This window comes from Peromyscus leucopus, chromosome 15, assembly GCF_004664715.2.
Source record: "Peromyscus leucopus breed LL Stock chromosome 15, UCI_PerLeu_2.1, whole genome shotgun sequence".
Taxonomy (NCBI): Eukaryota; Metazoa; Chordata; class Mammalia; order Rodentia; family Cricetidae; genus Peromyscus; species Peromyscus leucopus.
The window spans coordinates 58,361,467-58,378,866 of NC_051076.1; the positions used below are offsets into that span (position 1 = coordinate 58,361,467).

At 40.8% G+C, this 17,400-nt stretch overlaps 1 protein-coding gene across 4 annotated transcripts in view; it reads left to right on the plus strand.

The window, feature by feature from the left end:
* C4bpa (complement component 4 binding protein alpha) overlaps positions 1 to 17,108 on the plus strand; it is a 49,118-nt gene extending 32,010 nt beyond the window's left edge. For 3 of the 4 annotated variants that reach the window (XM_037211450.1, XM_037211449.1, XM_037211453.1), the window contains 3 exons: positions 3,289 to 3,453; positions 12,667 to 12,844; positions 14,310 to 17,108. In XM_037211450.1, the coding sequence (XP_037067345.1) occupies positions 3,289 to 3,453; positions 12,667 to 12,844; positions 14,310 to 14,472 (506 nt within the window). In that variant the 3' untranslated portion in view covers positions 14,473 to 17,108. The remainder of the gene's footprint in view (positions 1 to 3,288; positions 3,454 to 12,666; positions 12,845 to 14,309) is intronic. The other variant, XM_037211452.1, reaches the window with a different exon arrangement.
* The last annotated feature ends 292 nt before the right edge of the window (positions 17,109 to 17,400 follow it).

Consider the following 17,400-nt stretch of genomic DNA (forward strand, 5'->3'; position numbering starts at 1 on the left):
TTAAATGGACTGAACCTCTGAAACTGTAAGTGAGCCACATCTTACGTTTGAATCTCCATTTCTTTCTAAATGCCTCTTATTTTAATGCTTATTTCTTTCTCTAGAGCTGGGACTCTTTTGCTTTAGCTTGATTGACTAGATCCTCAGCACCTTCAGCATCTGTCTCTGCTCTTTCTCCTGGCCTGTGGATTCTTAGGTGTGTTCCCTCACTCATATCCCGGAGTTCCTGGATGCTTTGTCACAATCATTTCCTTTTTTCTCATCGATGTTTGTATGTGATATTCCCTCAACCTTGTCCTCTCTCCCTGACATCCTGTCTTCTACTTGTCAAGTGGGAGTTGGTGGTGCCTTCGTTGTATTTATCCTTTGATTTGTGGAGGTTTTCATTTATATTTCTATGTTTTCCAAAATCCCAGTTTATTTGCCGAGTTTATTTCCATGGTGCTGGCTTTTTTATACTGCTGTTTTTCTCATCCATTTTGCTGACCTTTTCCTCTATTTTGCCTCCCGAATGCTGAGATTAAAGGCGTGTGCCACCACTGCCTGGCTTAGACAGACCCTTAAATGGTTAACACTTTAACTATTGCTAGATGAGTACCTGAGAGAAACAGCTCAAAGAGGGGAAGAATGATTTTGAATGGCAATAGAGGTAGGTTACACTTAGTTTGACTGGTGTACTAGCTGTAAGGCATTTTCTCAATTAGTGATCAATGCAGGAGGTTGCAATGTATTGTGGGTGATGCCATCCTGGGCTGATGGTCCTGGGTTCTATAAGCAGGCTGAGCAAGCCATGTGAAACAAACCAGTAAGCAGCACCCCTCTGTGGAATTCTGCATCGGCTCCTGCCTCCAGTACCTGCCCTGTTTGAATTCCTGTCCTGACTTCCTTCAGTGATGAACAGCAATGTGAAAGTGTAAGCCAAATACACCCTCTCCTCCCAACTTGCTTTTTGGTCCTGGCGTTTCATCATAGCAATAGCAACCCTGACTAAGACAGCTGTTTCAATTCTTTTGAGTCTATGATGAAGCTGTAAGGAATGCCATGGTGGGGAAGCGCTGAACACTTCACAGTGGCCAGAAAGCAGAGAGACATTGGAAGGGAGGGGAATAGAACAAGATACACACTTCAAAGACATGTCCACAGTGTCCCACCTCCAACAACTAGGCCCCAGTTTCTAACCTTCCCATTGCTTCACCCAAAAGCCATCAAATTAGGAATCTATAAATGGAGTTAATCTCTTGAAGAAGTCGGAACCCTCATGATAAACCCTTCATTCTATCTCAATAATCCAAATGTAGGCACAATTGCTTCCTTAAAGTCCCATTTGAACACCGTTGTATTGGGAGCCAGCACTTCAAATCCAGCACCTTTTTGAGGGAGATACTTGATGTTCGGAACTGCAGCGTGTGACTCATATGCCAAATCAACCAGGAACATGACCTCAACTGTTCAAACAAAGGAGATGCCTTTAGAAAATGGAGGCAGAGATGCCAGGCTTTATTCTGCTTTAGAATAAAAGGCATCTACCAAGCACCTTTGGGCTCAAGTGAAGAGTCTGTTTACCATAGCTGGGAGGTCTATGTGGGGTGTAAAGCTAGTGGGACATAGGGGTTATTTTAGAGAACTTAGTGTATAGGCACATTGCAGCAGCAACAGTCTCCATTTCTGCTGATATTTTCTTGGGCTGGTGCAAGGACGGTATCTTCCTTAAGGGAAATTTTATGGCTTGCTATAGGTGGGAAAGTGGCAGTTTAGATAGTCCTCTCTGCAGCTAGTTCTCAAGTTGCCTTCGTCTCTAAATGATCAATGCAGCAATCATATTTTGGGGTTGCCTGTCCTTAGCCCTCTCATCTTCTAATTGTTTAACCAGCCTACTCTGAAGTCCTTAAAGGAAGTACTTTAGGTTGAGGTTGAGCAGTCAAGAAAGGCAAACTCATTCCTGCAATATTTACCTATCAAAACAAATCACAGTCTTCCAGGGTAGAAGGAGTCTGATAAAGACAATTGCTTCTATGGCTTTTTGATTACTTCCAGCCACTGTGTCATATCAAGGACATCATTGATGGAATGTTGGAAAGTCCATAATGATGACTGGCCTTGGTGAATGGGAGTCCATGTTGTTGGCCCTTGCATATCTTCCACTCAACCATGATGAAATGCTTCTCCTATCCCCTGATTCTACTTGTTGGATTTCATGAGTGAAAAAAGACAATGACAGGGGATATCCAACTTTAACTGGTAGATATCTATTCGGTCCTTTAACACCTCTTAATAGGGGATGCGCTGCCATTAACACACACAACAAAAACCTTCAACCTTCCTGCCCACTCTGTGTGTCGACTCACCTGCTTCCTTGCCAGGATTCCAGGATTCCAGTATTGTGCCCAGTATTCCCATCTTTCTCCTTACAGATATCTGGCCAGATAAACCCTTCATTCTATCTCAATAATCCGAATGTAGTCAATTCTTGGGCCACGTCTATTCAAGTGTGTCAATGCTGTTTCTAACCTCTTTTCTGATACGGGTGGAGAAAAACAGGCCTTTGCTAAATCAGTGACTTTATTTACTCAAAGCTGAATTATTCTTTTATAGTAAATATATCACATAGGGTTCAGCTGTTGTTAAGACTGAAGTCTCCAAAATCCTAACTTTGGAGTGAAGAAGCTGGTGAATTTAATAGAAATATGAAAATGGTCATTTCAACATTTTTAGTTATATAAGAGTCTTACTGTCTTAGTTGGGCTATCTATTGCTGTGAAGAGACACCATGACCAAGGCAACTCTTATAAAAGAAAACAGTTAATTGAGGGCTTGCTTACAGTTTCAGAGGTTGAATCCATTGCTTTAGTCTTGTGTAAAGGTGATGCATCATGGCAAGAGTGTAAGTTGGAGCAAAACTATTTTCCCAGTCATGAGACAGAGAGGAAAGAAAGAGACAAAAGGGCTGGAGACACACAGTCTCCATAACCAGAAAGCCTCTAGTGACCTAAGAACCTCCCATGAGGCCCCCACCTTCTAAAGTTTCCAACACCTTCCAATAGTGTCATCTGGGAGCTAAGCCTTTAACTTATTCACCATCCAAATTATACCAGTGGGTAGTTTGAGACTTCCAAGTTCCGGAACCTGAGGCTTCTAGGAAGGTCATTCAAGTGCATGGCTTTGGTCCAGGGATCTTCCAGGCAGGGAGGAAAGAAGGACAGAATGAATCAGCCAGGGTGCACAACTCCTGGGAAGTGCTATTTGACATATTTTACAGGCTCACCTTCTCTCCTGTGCTTTATCATCTAGGTTGTAAATTTCCTCCAGACATTGCCCATGGACATTATACCACATCTGCTAGTTACTTCACAACTGTGGCAACATATCAGTGTGATAAAGGATACAGACTGGTTGGAGAGGCAAATATTTCCTGCCTGTTTTCACAATGGAGCTCAGCAGCTCCACAGTGTAAAGGTAACTTCCGCCCCTTCCCACTCCATGGCCACATGGGTAGAATTGTTGTCAGGAATGGAGAGCAAAGTTATTCCCTGACAGATGAAGGACAAAACATTTGATTTTTTTTTCTTGTAATTATATGATTTTTCTTTTCTTTCTTTTTCTATTTTTTGTTTTTAATACATTCCAACCTCAGTTTTCCCTTTTTCCATCCCTCCTACCCCCATTCCTACCTCCTGTACCCTCCAGATCCATTCTTCTTCCATTTTCCTTCAAAAATGAACAGGCCTCCCAGGAATGTCCACCAAACTTGGCATAACAAGATTGGATAAGACTAGGCACAAGCTCTCATATCAATGTTGGGTGAAGCAACTCAGTGAGAGGAAATGGGTCTCATGAGCAGACAAAAGAGACAGAGAGACCCCTCCTCCCATTGTTAGGAGCCCCTCAAAAATATCAAGCTACAACCATAACATATATGCAGAATTCTTAGGTCAGACCCATGCCGGCTCCATGATTGCTGCTTCAGTCTCTGTGAGCCCCTATAAGCCCTGCTAAGTTGATATCTGTCAGCCATTTCTCCTGGTGTCCTTGATCCCTCTGGCTCCTACATTTCTTTCTCCTCCTCTTCCATAGGGTTCCTGGAGCTACAAGGGGAGGAACCTGATGGAGATCTTCAGTTTTGGCTCTCTACCTAATGTTTGGCTGTAGATCTCTGTATCTGCTCCCATCATCTGCCAATAGGAGCCTCTTTGATGACTCAATTGGGTCAGGCACCAATTTATGAGCATATAAGAATATGTTTGGGAATCATTTTATTGATTTTTTTCTATCTATCTAGCCTGGGCTATCTAGCCTCTCTTCCTGGTCATCCAGGCAGTGTCGGGCATGGGCTCCCTCTTGTGACATGGGCCTCAAGTTAGACCAGTCATTAGTTGGCTACTCCCACAAGTTCTGTTCCTCCATTGCCCCGGTACAACTTGCAGGCAAGATAGAGTATAGGCTGAAGGTTTTATGGCTGGGCTGGTGTCCCCATCCCACCTCTGGAAGCCTTGCTTGGTTATAGAGAATGACTGGTTCAGGTTCTGATTCCTCCATTACTAGGAGTCCTCATTAGGATCACCCTCGTAGACTCTTGAGTTTCTGCTGGACTAGGTTTCCACATCACCTGCCCCCCAAATGTCCTCCAATTCCAGTCATCTCTTCTAGTGCTCCCCCTTCACCCCCTCTCCCTGCCTGATCCCTCCTTGTTCCCATCCCCACATGCTCTCCTAGTCCACCCACAAAAATCTATTCTATTTTCCCTTCCCAAGGAGACCCATGCATCTCCCTTAGAGCCTTCCTGTTACTTAGCCTTCCTGGGTCTGTCTGTGGATTGTAGCATGATTATCATTGACTTAACAGCTAATATCTACTTATAAGTGAGTACATACTATGTTTGTCTTTCTGGATCTGTCTGGATTACCTCACTCAGTTTGATTTTTTTTTCAAGTTTCATTTATTTGCCTGAAAATTTCATGATGTCATTGCTTTTAACAGCTGAGTAATACTCCATTGTGTAAATGTACTACATTTTCTTTCTTTATTCTTCTGTTGAAGGACATCTAGATTGTTTTCAGTTTCTGGCTATTATGAATAAAGCTACTATGATCATAGTTGAGTAATTATCTTTGTGATAAGAGGAAGCATCCTTTAAATATATGCCCAATAGCAGTATATCTGGATCTTGAAGTAGGTCGATTAGCAGTTTTCTGAGGAACTGCCATATGATTTCCATAATGGTTGTATGAGTTTGCACTCCCACCAGCAATGGAGGAGTGTTCCCCTTGCTCCACATCCTCACCTGCATGAGCTGTCAGTTGTATTACTGATCTTAGCCATTCTGACAGGTGTGAGATGGAATCTCAAAGTAGCTTTGGTTTGCATTTCCCTGATGGCTAAGGATGTTGAACATTTCTTTAAGTGTTTTGAGATTCTTCTGTTAAGAATTCTCTGTTTAACTACATTGGAAGACCAGCAGCCAGCAGGGCTGAGGGCTTCCCCAAAGCTGTATTTCAAAAAAAATAAAAACAAAGAATTCTCTGTTTAGCACTGTACCTCATTTTTTTTTAAATTGGATTATTTGGTTTGTTGATGTCTAATTTCTTGAGTTCTTCATGCATTTTATATAATAGCCCTCTGTCAGATGTGGGGTTGGTGAAAATATTTTCACATTCAGTAGGTTGCTGTTTTGTCCTATTGACAGTGTCCTTTGCCTTATAGAACTTTTCAGTTTAATGAGGTCCCATTTATTGACTGTTGTTCTTAGAACCTGTGCTATCAGTGTTCTGATCAGGAAGTTGTCTCCTGTACATGTTCAAGGCTATTCTCCATTTCTCTTCTATTAGGTTCAGTGTATTTGATTTTATGTTAGGGTCTTTGATCTACTTGGACTTGACTTTTGTGCAGGGTGATAAATATGGATCTATTTGCATTCTTCTAGATGTAGATATCTAGTTAGACCAGCACCATTTGTCAAAGATGCTTTCTTTTTTTTAAAATTTTTTCTATATATTTTTTTTTACAATACCATTCAGTTCTACATATCAGAGATGCTTTCTTTTTCCATTGTGTGTTTCTGGGACCTTTATCAAAAATTAGGTATCCATAGGTCTGTAGATGTATGTCTGGGTCTTTGATTAGATTCAATTGATCAACATGACTGTTTTTATGCCAATACCATGTGTTTTTTTATTATTATAGCTCTGTAATACAGATTGATATCAGTGATGGTGATACCTTCAGAAGTTCATTTATTGTGTAGGATTGTTTTAGCTATTCTGTTTTTCTTTATTTTTCCTTATAAATTTGAGTATTTGCCTTCAAAGTCTGTAAAGACTTGTGTTGGAATTTTGGTGAGGATTGTGTTGAATCTGTAGATTTCTTTTGGTAGGATAGCCATTTTTTACTGCATTGATCCTACTGATCCATGAGCATGGGGGCTCTTTCTATCCTCTGAGGTCTTCTTTGATTTCTTTCTTCAAAGATTTAGAGGTTTTATCACACAAGTCTTACACTTGCTTGGTTAGAGTTACTCCCAAGATATTTTATATTGTTTGTGACTATTGTGAAGGGCATTGTTTCCTTGGTTTCTCTCTCAGTTCATTTGTCATTTATACATAGGAGGGCTACTGATGTTTTTGAGTTAATCTTATATCCAACCACTCCGCTAAGGTGTTTATCAGCTGTAGGAGTTCCCTTGTAGAATTTTTGGGTCACTTATGTGCAGCAGGATTCTTAAAAGTACTTATTAATAAATCAAACCGAGGCCAGTTATTGGGGTCAATGCTGGTAGGTCAGAGAGACAGAACAAGCCACAGCTAACCTCACCTGGCCAACTTCTCAGCTGGTCCTGTTTCCTCAGACTGGAAGCTTCTGTGTCTCATCAGAATGAATCTCAGCTGAACTGCTGCTCAAAAGCCGGAAGCTTAACCAGCGCATGCTTAACCAGCCAAATGCTGCTAGTTTCTGGTCCTCACGCCTTATATATCTTTCTGCTTTCTACCACCACTCTCTGGGATTAAAGGCTGGCTTTCTGGGATTAAAGGCGTGTGTCACCATGCTCGCTGTTTCAATGTGCCTTGAACTCACAGAGATCCAGAGGATTTCTGTCTCTGAATGCTAGGATTAAAGGCGTGTGCTATCACTGCCTAACTAGTGGCTTTTCTGTTCTCTGACCCCAGATAAGTTTATTAAGGTACACGATATTTTGGGGAACACAATACCACCACACTTATGGATACTATCTCATCATCTGCAAATAGCGACATTTGACTTCTTTCTTTCCAATTTGTGTCCCCTTGATTCCCTTTAGTTCTCTTATTGCTCTAGCTAGAACTTCAAATACTATATTCAATAGATATTGAGAGAGTGGACAACTTTATCTTGTTCCTGATTTTAGTGGGATTGCTTTGAGTTTCTGTCCCTTTAATTTGATGTTGGCTATAGGCTTGTTGAAAAATACCTTTGTTATGTTGAGGGATATCCTTTGTATCCCTACTCTTTACAAGACTTTTTTTAAATTTTTCTTTATTAAGAAATTTTCCACTTACTCCACATACCACCCACAGATCCCTCTCCTCCTTCCTCCTACCCCCCAGCCCTCTCTCCAAGTGACCCTGCATCCTCACATCCCCCAAATCAAGGTCTCCCATGGGGAGTCAGCAGAGCCCGGCGCACTGAGCCTAGGCAGGTCCAAGCCCATTCCCATTGCACCAAGGCTGTGCAAGGTGTCACACCACAGGCACCGGATTCCCAGAAGCCTGCCCGTGCACCAGGGACAGATACTGATCCCTTTGCCTGGTGCCCCCAAACAGTTCACGCCAAACAACCATCTTCTGAAGGCCTAGTCCAGTTCCATGGGGACACTACAGCCACCAGTCCACAGTTCATGGACTTCCACTAATGTGGCCAGTCATCTCTCTTTACAAGACTTTTATCATGGAGGGGTGTTGAATTTTGCCAAAGGCTTTTTCACCATATAATGAGATGATCATGTGCTTTTCTTTCTTTCAATTTGTTTATATGGTGTATTACATTGACAGATTTTCATATGTTGAACCATCCCTACATCTCTGGGAGGAAGCCTACGTGGTCATGGTGGATGATCTTTTTTGTGTGTTCTTGGATTCAGTTTGCCTGTATTTTATTGAGTATTTTTACATCTATGTTCATAGGGAAATTGACGCATAATTTTCTTTGTTGCATCGTTGTGTGGTTTGGGTATCAGGATAACTATTGCTTCATAGAATGAATTTTTGCAATGGTCCTTCTGTTTCTATTTTGTGGAATAATTTGAAGAGTATTGGTGTTAGCTCTTCTTTGAAAGTCTGGTAGAATTCTGCACAGAAACTATCTGGTCCCTGTTTTTTTTGTTTTTTGGGTTTTTTTGGTTTGTTTGTTTGTTTATTTATTTATTTATTTATTTATTTATTTATTTATTTATTTAGGGAGACTTTTAATGACTGCTTTTATTTCCTTAGGTGTATTTAAATTGTTTCTGTGATCTTGATTTAACTTTGGTAAGTAGTATCTATTGAGAAAATTGTCCATTTCTTTTAGATTTATCAATTTTGTGGAGTATAGGTTTTTAAAGTATGACCTAATGATTCTTTAGATTTCCTTGGTATCTGTTGTTATGACCCCCTTTTTGTTTCTGGTTTTGTTAATTTGGATATTCTCTCTCCATCTTTTAGTTAGTTTGGATAAGGGTTTGTCTATCTTATTAATTTTCTCAAAGAAGCAAATCTTTGTTTCATTGATTCTTTGTATTGCTCTTTGTTTCTATTTTGTTGATTTCAGCCGTCAGTTTGATTATTCCCTGCCATCTACTCCTCTTGGGTGCATTTGCTTCTTTTTGTTATAGAGTTTTCAGTGTGTTGTATGAGATCTCTCCAATTTCTTTATGCAGGTACTTAGACCTATGAACTTTCCTTTTGGAACAGCTTTCACTGTGTCCCATAAGATTGGGTGTGTTGTGTATTCATTTTCATTGAATTCTAGAAACTCTTTAATTTTTTTTTTATTTCTGCCTTGACCACTAGTCACTGAGTAGAGTTGTTCAGTTTCCATGAGTTTGTAGGCTTTCTGTTGTTTATCTTGTTATTGAAATCCAGCTTTAATATGTGGTGATCTGATATGATCCAGGGGGGTTATTTCAATTTTTTTTAAAGATTTATTTATTCATTATGTATACAGAAGAGGGCACCAGATCTCATTACAGATGGTTGTGAGCCACCATGTGGTTGTTGGGAATTGAACTCAGAACCTCTGGGAGAACAGTCAGTGCTCTTAAGCTCTGAACTATCTCTCCAGCCCTATTTCAATTTTCTTGTATCTGTTTTGATTTTTTTTGTGGCACAGTATGTGGTCAATTTTGGAGAAAGTTTCATGAAGTGATGAGAAGAAGGTATATTATTTCGTGTTTTGGTAAAATGTTCTGTAGATATCTGTTAGGTCCATTTTGTTGATAACATCTGCTAACTCCAGTATTTTTCTGTTTATTTTATGTCTGGGTGATCTATCTGTTGGTGAGAGTGGGGTATTGAAATCTCTCACTATCAATGTGTGGAGGTCAGTGTGTGATTTAAGCTTTAGTAATGTTTCTTTCACAAAATTGGGTTCCTTGCATTTAGGGCATAGATATTAAGAATTGAAATACCATCTTGGATTTTTCCTTTGATAAGTCCTTCCCTATCCTTCTTGATTAATTTTGGTTTGAAGTCTATTTTGTTAGATATTAGAAGGGCTACATCAACTTGTTTCTTAGGCCCATTTGCTTGAAAATTTTTTTCCAACCATTTACTCTGAGGTAATGTCTATCTTTGATATTGAGGTGTGTCTCTTGTATATATAGGAGAAGGATGGATCCTGTTTTCACATCTACTCTGTTAGTCTGTGACTTTTTATTGGGGAATTTAACCCATTAATATCAAGAGATATCAATGACCAATGACTGTTAATTCCTGGGGTGTTTTTTCTTTTTTTGCTGTTGTTGATGATGGTATACGAGTGAGTGAGTGAGTGAGTGAGTGAGTGAGTGTGTGTGTGTGTGTGTGTGTGTGTGTTTCTCTCTCTCTCTCTCTCTCTCTTTTTTGTTTTGCTGGTGTGAGATTATTTCCCGTGGCTTCCAGTGTGTAGTTATCCTCCTCAGGTTGGAGTTTTCCTTCTAGTACCCTCTGTAGGGCTGGATTCGTGGATAGGTATTGTTGAAATTTGACTTTATTATGAAATATCTTGTTTTCTCCATCTATGATGATTGAAAGTTTTGCTGGGTATCATAATCTGGGCTTGCATCTGTTTTCTCTTAGAGTCTGTAGGACATCTGTCCAGGTCCTTCTAGCTTTTAGAGTCTCCATTGAGAAGTCAGATGTATTTCTAATAGGTCTGCCGTTATATATTACTTGCTCTTTTTCTCTTGTAGCTTTTAGTATTCTTTCTTTGTTCTGAATATCTAGTATTTTATTATGTGGCGAGGGGATTTCCTTTTCTGGTCTAATCTATTTGGTGTTCCATAAGCTTCTTGTACCTTTATAGGCATCTTTCTTAAAGTTAGGAAATTTTTCTTCTATGATTTTGTTGAAAATATTTTATGGGCCTTTGAACTGGGATTCTTCTCCTTCTTGTATTCCTATTATTCTTAGACTTGGTCTTTACATAGTGCCCCAGATTTCCCAGATGTTTTGTGTCAGGAACTTTTTAGATTTAACATTTTCTTTGACTGATGTATCTATTTCTTCTACTGTATATTCTATGCCTGGGATTCTCTCTTCCATGTCTTAGAGTCTGTTGGTGATGCTTGCATCCGTGGTTCCTGTTCACTTACAGAGATTTTCCATTTCCAGAATTCCCTCATTTTATATTTTCTTTATTACTTCCATTTCCATTTTCAGGTCTTGAACAGTTTTATTCATTTCCTTGAACTGTTTGTTTGTTTTTCCCTGGCTTTCTTTAAGGGATTTATTCATTTCCTTTTTAAGGACCTCAATAATCTTCATAAAGCTTGTTTTCAGGTCCTTTTCCCTGTGCTTGAGCTGTGTTGGAGTATTTAGGGCTTGCTGTAATAGGATAGCTGGGCTCTGGTCATGACATACTGCTTGGCTGTTATTGATTGTGTTCTGACATCTAGGCATCTGGGGTTGGGGTGATTGTAGGTCTAGGTGACAATTTCTGAGTTAGTCCTTGTTGGATGGATGTTTTGTTTCTTGGTTTCTATTTCTTCTCTTGTCTTCTGGTAAATGTGGCCTGTGGTTGAGCAGGGGCTGGAGTGGAGGCTGGACTTCTGGCAGCAACTGTGGTCTCTGGTAGAGCAGGGAGTCTCTTCCCCAGTTGGGGGATGGAACACAGTGATTAGAAAGGCTTATCATTGGGGATAGAGTGGGGAGACACCAAGAGGGTGAGTAGGGGAGTTTGGCTAGCTGGCAGCTTACTTGGACTTCTTGCTTCAGTCTGTACGGTATCTGATAGAGGGGGAGTCTTTGCCCCAGTTGGAGGCTGTGGCAAGGCAGCTAGGAGAATGCTGGACTGGGGATAGGATGGGAGGATGCTGAAATAGTGAGGGAGTTTGGAGGACGTCTTGCAGTCAGCATGGTCTCTGGTAGAGTCAATTTTGCTCATTTTATTTTATTTTATTTTATTTTTTTTTTTTTTTTTTTTTTTTTTTTTTTTTTTTTTTTTTTTTTGAGACAGGGTTTTCTGTACAGCTTTGCGCTTTCTGGAACTCACTTGGTAGCCAGCTGGCTCGAACTCACAGAGATCCGCCTGGCTCTGCCTCCCGAGTGCTGGGATTAAAGGCGTGCGCCACCACCGCCCGGCAATTTTGCTCATTTTAAATAACTAATATAAATGGATGATATTCTATACAAAACCATAGAAAAATACGCATGCACGATATTACTTCCTTCTACTTCTTCCTCACAGTCACAGTATGAGCCTTCTTGAGCAGCTCACGTTCTCAGTTTCTTATATATGTTTTAAGAAATATTATAGAAGCAAAACATGTTATAATCACACCTGTGGGCCTGTAAAAAGTTCAACAGAACTTGTTCTGGTATCAGCACAGTCTCTGTTGGGCTAATTTCAAACAGAGTGACAGGTTTTGCCCTCAGAACTTTTGCCAAGGCTCCACCTACCATGATGTAGATGTGGTGTGTTGAGAAAACACAGTGCCAATTAGTTATAGGGAGCAGGAGGAGTCAGGATGAGGTCTTAGGTTACGTTCATGTAATATTAGTATAACTATATTCATAGTAATTTGTGATTTATTTGGCATAATTGTCCCTCTGCTCACAGAAGATCAAAACTTCATGATTAGAGTCTTGCAGAACTATTTACAGCAAGAGTTAATGTGTCAAGAGAGAATCTGGTGTCATATACACTGTTACAAATATCCTGTCATGTTATTTAAACATATTATAGCCATGGAAAAAGTTCTTACCTTCTTTGTATCTGAGTTTTCTTCTTCACAAAATGGGAAAATAATAGACTCACTTAGCAGGAGAATCATGAGACTTAAGTCAAAGTTGTATAGTATACATAGACTGTTATGCTCAAGAAAAATGCTCATCAATATTTTGCAAAAACAAAATGAATGGAAAGCAGAATAAGCTACACAAAAGATCAGTTGTTTCTCTTTGCTACAGACTATTATGTTTTTCTCCTCAGACAATTATCTAAAACATGTTTTCATTATAGCTCTGTGCCAGAAACCAGAGATAAGGAATGGATTGCTGTCTGCCAATAAAGATCAATATGTTGAATCTGAAAGTGTCACCGTCCAGTGTAACTTTGGCTTTGCCATGCTAGGTTCCCAAAGTATCACTTGTTCAGAGAATGGAACCTGGTACCCAGAGCTGCCCAAATGTGAGGAGGTAAGTGGCGCAAATCAAGAAGTGCTGTGCCATCAAACACTAAGATGGCTTCCCAGCCAATAGTGCTGACCTATGACTTGTTGTGAATCATTTCTAAGTCGTTCAGAGAACCTGTGTTTTCCTCAAAGTCATTTGGTAAGTTGGCACAGCACATTTTCCTATTTTTCTTTGAGGACATGAACTACTGAATCCTGTCAAGAGTGAAGTTCCATAGACCTAGGAGTACTGCCTCCTATTTTTTTTTTAGACTGTGTAACGTGATGCTGCTCTATTTCTTTTTTTTCTTTCTTTTTTTTATTCACATGCTTTATTTTCTCTTTTTTATTATTATATATTTTATTGTACAATACCATTCAGTTCTACATATCAGCCACGGGTTCCTCTATTCTCCCCCCTCCCACCCCTTCCCTTTACCCCCAGCATACCCCCCATTCCCACCTCCTCCAGGGCAAATCCTCCCCCGAGGACTGCGATCAACCTGGTAGACTCAGTCCAGGCAGGTCCAGTCCCTTCCTCCCAGACTGAGCCAAGTGTCCCTGCATAAGCTCCAGGTTTCAAACAGCCAACTCATGCAATGAGCACAGGACTTGGTCACACTGCCTAGTTGCCTCCCAAACTGATCAAGCCAATCATCTGTCTCACCTATTCAGAGGGCCTGATCCAGCTGGGGGCCCCTCAGCCTTTGGTTCATAGTTCATGTGTTTCCATTCATTTGGCTATTTTTTTTCAATAATTGAGTAAAACAGAAATTTATTATAAGCCACAGTTGTCCTAGGGACCTCCATGCTATATATATAGCCTATATAGCCTATATGGTTCTATGGTTCTATGGGTTGTGGTCTGATTGTTCTTTATTTTATATCTAGAATCCACTTATGAGTGAGTACATACCATGACTGTCTTTCTGGTTTGGGTTACCTCACTCAGGATGATTTTTTCTAGTTCCATCCATTTGCCTGCAAATTTCATGCTTTCATTGTTTTTGTCTGCTGAGTAGTACTCCATTGTGTATATGTACCACATTTTTTTCATCCATTCTTCCGTTGATGGGCATCTAGGTTGTTTCCAGGTTCTGGCTATTACAAATAGTGCTGCTATGAACATAGCTGAGCATGTATCTTTATGGTATGAATCAGCATTCCTTGGGTATATGCCCAAGAGTGGGATGGCTGGGTCTTGAGGTAGTTCGATTCCTAATTTTCTGAGAAACCGCCATACTGATTTCCACAGTGGTTGTACAAGTTTACATTCCCACCAACAGTGGAGGAGTGTTCCCTTTGCTCCACATCTGCTCCAACATTGGTTGTCATTGGTGTTTTTGATCGTAGCCATTCTAACAGGTGTAAGGTGGTATCTCAGAGTCGTTTTGATTTGCATTTCTCTGATGATTAAGGATGTTGGCTGCTCTATTTCTTAATGATCATCTGGAGCCACTCACTGCTACCCCAAACCTCCATCTCTTTCAGGCGCCTCTAAAGACTGTGAGCATGTGTTCAAAGGCAAGAAGTTGATGCAATGTCTACCAAATCCCAATGATGTGAAAATGGCGCTGGAGATTTACAAGCTCTCTCGGGAGATTGAGATATTAGAGCTACAGATACGCAAGGAAACACAAACTACCCTGGAGTGATGACTGGAAACTCTCTCAAGGAGGAAGAAGCACGGCATTGTCTTTCTGACTTCGGTGCCAAAACAGGTCGCCTGCACTTTGCACCTTTGGTCGCTTTGGCACTAATGCTCATGATAATAAATATCTGGTTAGGCTAATTCATTAAAGCATAATGTTTTAAGTTTATGAAATAATTAATCATCTTGTGGCTCGTAAATTTGCTTTTTCTGAATACAACGTGCACATATTTTCAATTAAAAATCAATTTTGCTCTTGTATTCATTTAGTACTATATAAAACTAACCCATTTATTTAAAAATATGAGGTACAAAATTCATTTTAGTGCACTCACGCTATTGTGTCCGTGGACTGCCTCTATCTCAGTCTTACGTGTGCACGTCAGCCAGGTCCTTAGAGTTCAGAGCAACTGCCAGCATCCCCCATTCCCCACCCCCCACCCCCGAACCAGCCCGGTCCAGGCTACCCACTGAAGGCTAGCCAGTCTCCTCTGAACTGTGAAAAGTCCCTCTTTCATTCAGGCTGCATGTCAGCCACCACCCTCCTTGAAGGGGACTCACGTAGTCTCTCTAACCTTACTCCAGCCCCAGAGAAGGAAGTTCAAAGCATTGATGACTGTGAAGACCACTTCAGCCATCTTCACATTCTCAAGTCTTTTGTCTGATTTGATCACTGTTTTCTTTGATATTGAATGAACATGGCTGGAGCCACTTCCCTAACACCAGAAGAGAAACCCTATTCATGATTGTTTGTATCTGAGTTCTCTGGGGGCACCACATATTCCAGGCACCAACTCCTGCTCCCTCTAAGCCTTTCTCATTCTTGTCTCGGTGCCTCGTGTCTCTTCCTATGGGACTCTGTGGGTAACTTTAGTCTTTTTGTTGACTTTCCCCAAACATTCCACAGGAGGCCAAGGTACATAGCACGTTTTCTCTGGGCCTTAGATGAGACAGATGTGCCCGAACGGCTAGATAGGCACATGTGATGTGGAAAGCTCCCATCTGCCATCATCAAAGCCATTAGCCAATACTAAGAGGTGACTTGAAATTCTTTCTTGGGTGACTGTTTTTGTTCATCCTCAGATACAAGCATGTGTGGCAGCTGATTTACTTAGAAGGTGGTTCTGGTGAGCACTAAGAGGGGATGCTGGCAAGACAGGACAAGAAAAGAGAGCACAAGAAGGACCATTTTAAAGGGTGTTGTTGCTGTGAATCCCAAGGGCTCAGTCAGGCTGATAGCTCTCTGTGGACCTAAGGAATGTGACTCTGAACTAGCCTCCTCCTGGTGAGGACCTGGGGTGTGCATCCACTTGCTCACTCCAGCAGCATTGACTTCCAGAGGCAGCAAAGCATACTGCAAGGAAAGGGACCACTCTCAAGGAGGTGTTTGTAGTGGACTTCAGGGTAGACTAAGGATGTAGGAGCAGGTTTCACCTAGCTGGCACGTTGTCGTTAACCACTCTCTACACAACTGCCATCGGTCCTGTCTGGTCCCTGGGTTGTTCTGCCTTCTATTGCTGCTGACGCAATTCCCACCCAGTTTTGAGAGTGGGTCACCTCTCCCTGCAGACTGGCATATACTGATTCCACCTGTTACATTCTCACAAATCAGACATTTGCTGAACCCCTCTGAAAAACTACTTAGTTAACACTTATTAACTATTCGACAACCCATCTGAACACATTTGATTCCCACTTGGTTCTTGGTGTGGCGGTGCATCATTAGCTCTGTGGGTGTTCCTGGCATTCTCAGAATAGCATTCCTTCTCCTGATTCCACTGTTTAGATGCCTTAGGAGCATCAATGTTCATCTCATCTTCATTACTTACAACAACTATGAACTCAGAGAATGAAAATGAGTATTAGGAAAGTGGTTTAAACCAATGCTGCCTGTAGAATGTTCAAGAGAAGGAAGGAACATTCAACCATTTGCTCACTCATGTGATGTGAGTGAGGGCAGCGGAGAGGTGATACTTCATAGCAAAATAGTAAATAAAGTCTAGAAAAAGTATTACGATCGACTCATCAGGAGGTCTGCAGGTATATCACATTAAAAACGCGTACATCACAGGTCTCTGTTAGGGCTGTGCAATTTTAAACAAAGGAAATCCAAGCAGATTTGACCTTGGCAGCCTCCACCTGCACCTCTCTTCAGCTGCTTTCAGTGTCTTGGGGGAGAGGAGTGCACACGGGCCAGGGTTTTGGGGCCAAATATTAATAATTATATGGCAGGGTTTTTCCCCTACACCTGCTTTTGCTAATTCTATTTCCGTATTTTGCCATCAGCATTTGAGACCACATCTCCCTCCTCTGGCACCAAATGTCACTGCAAAATATCTTCATTCATTAGATAATTATTTTTAAAACATGAGTATTTTTTAGTTTATTAGGTGCTAGTTGAATAATAATATTTTAAAATTTTATTGCCACTTACTACTTGTGTTACATTTTATTACATGTATTCAATAGTCCAGAGTAGATTAGGATTATAATTAATTTGTGTACTATACATACTACACTTAAATTATTAGTAAGTTTCTAGAATATTGGGAAGCTGATTGACATATTAAATGTACTATATGTATAAATCCTCACTGGTTATTTGTAGCTTAATAAAGTGGTTGGAAAAGTGGGATTAAATCGGAAATCATATTTTTTCACTCCCAAAATTAATTTATAATTGCCCTCTCTGAAAAACCACCTCCCACCCCGTCTTACTGCTGTCTTAGAATAGACACCGAGCACACTTCTGCCTTCCTGCTAGCAGTGTGCTCAAAGCGTCCTGTGCCACCAGCCATAGTCTCTAAGGCAGAGATGGAGCATGTGAGGCCTTTGCGTCCTGCTTTCTTCTTTCCTCACAATCTCCACGGATACACATGTTCACTACAGGGTTGTTTTCACACTCCTGCAATTAGCCTCCCATTTAAAGGTG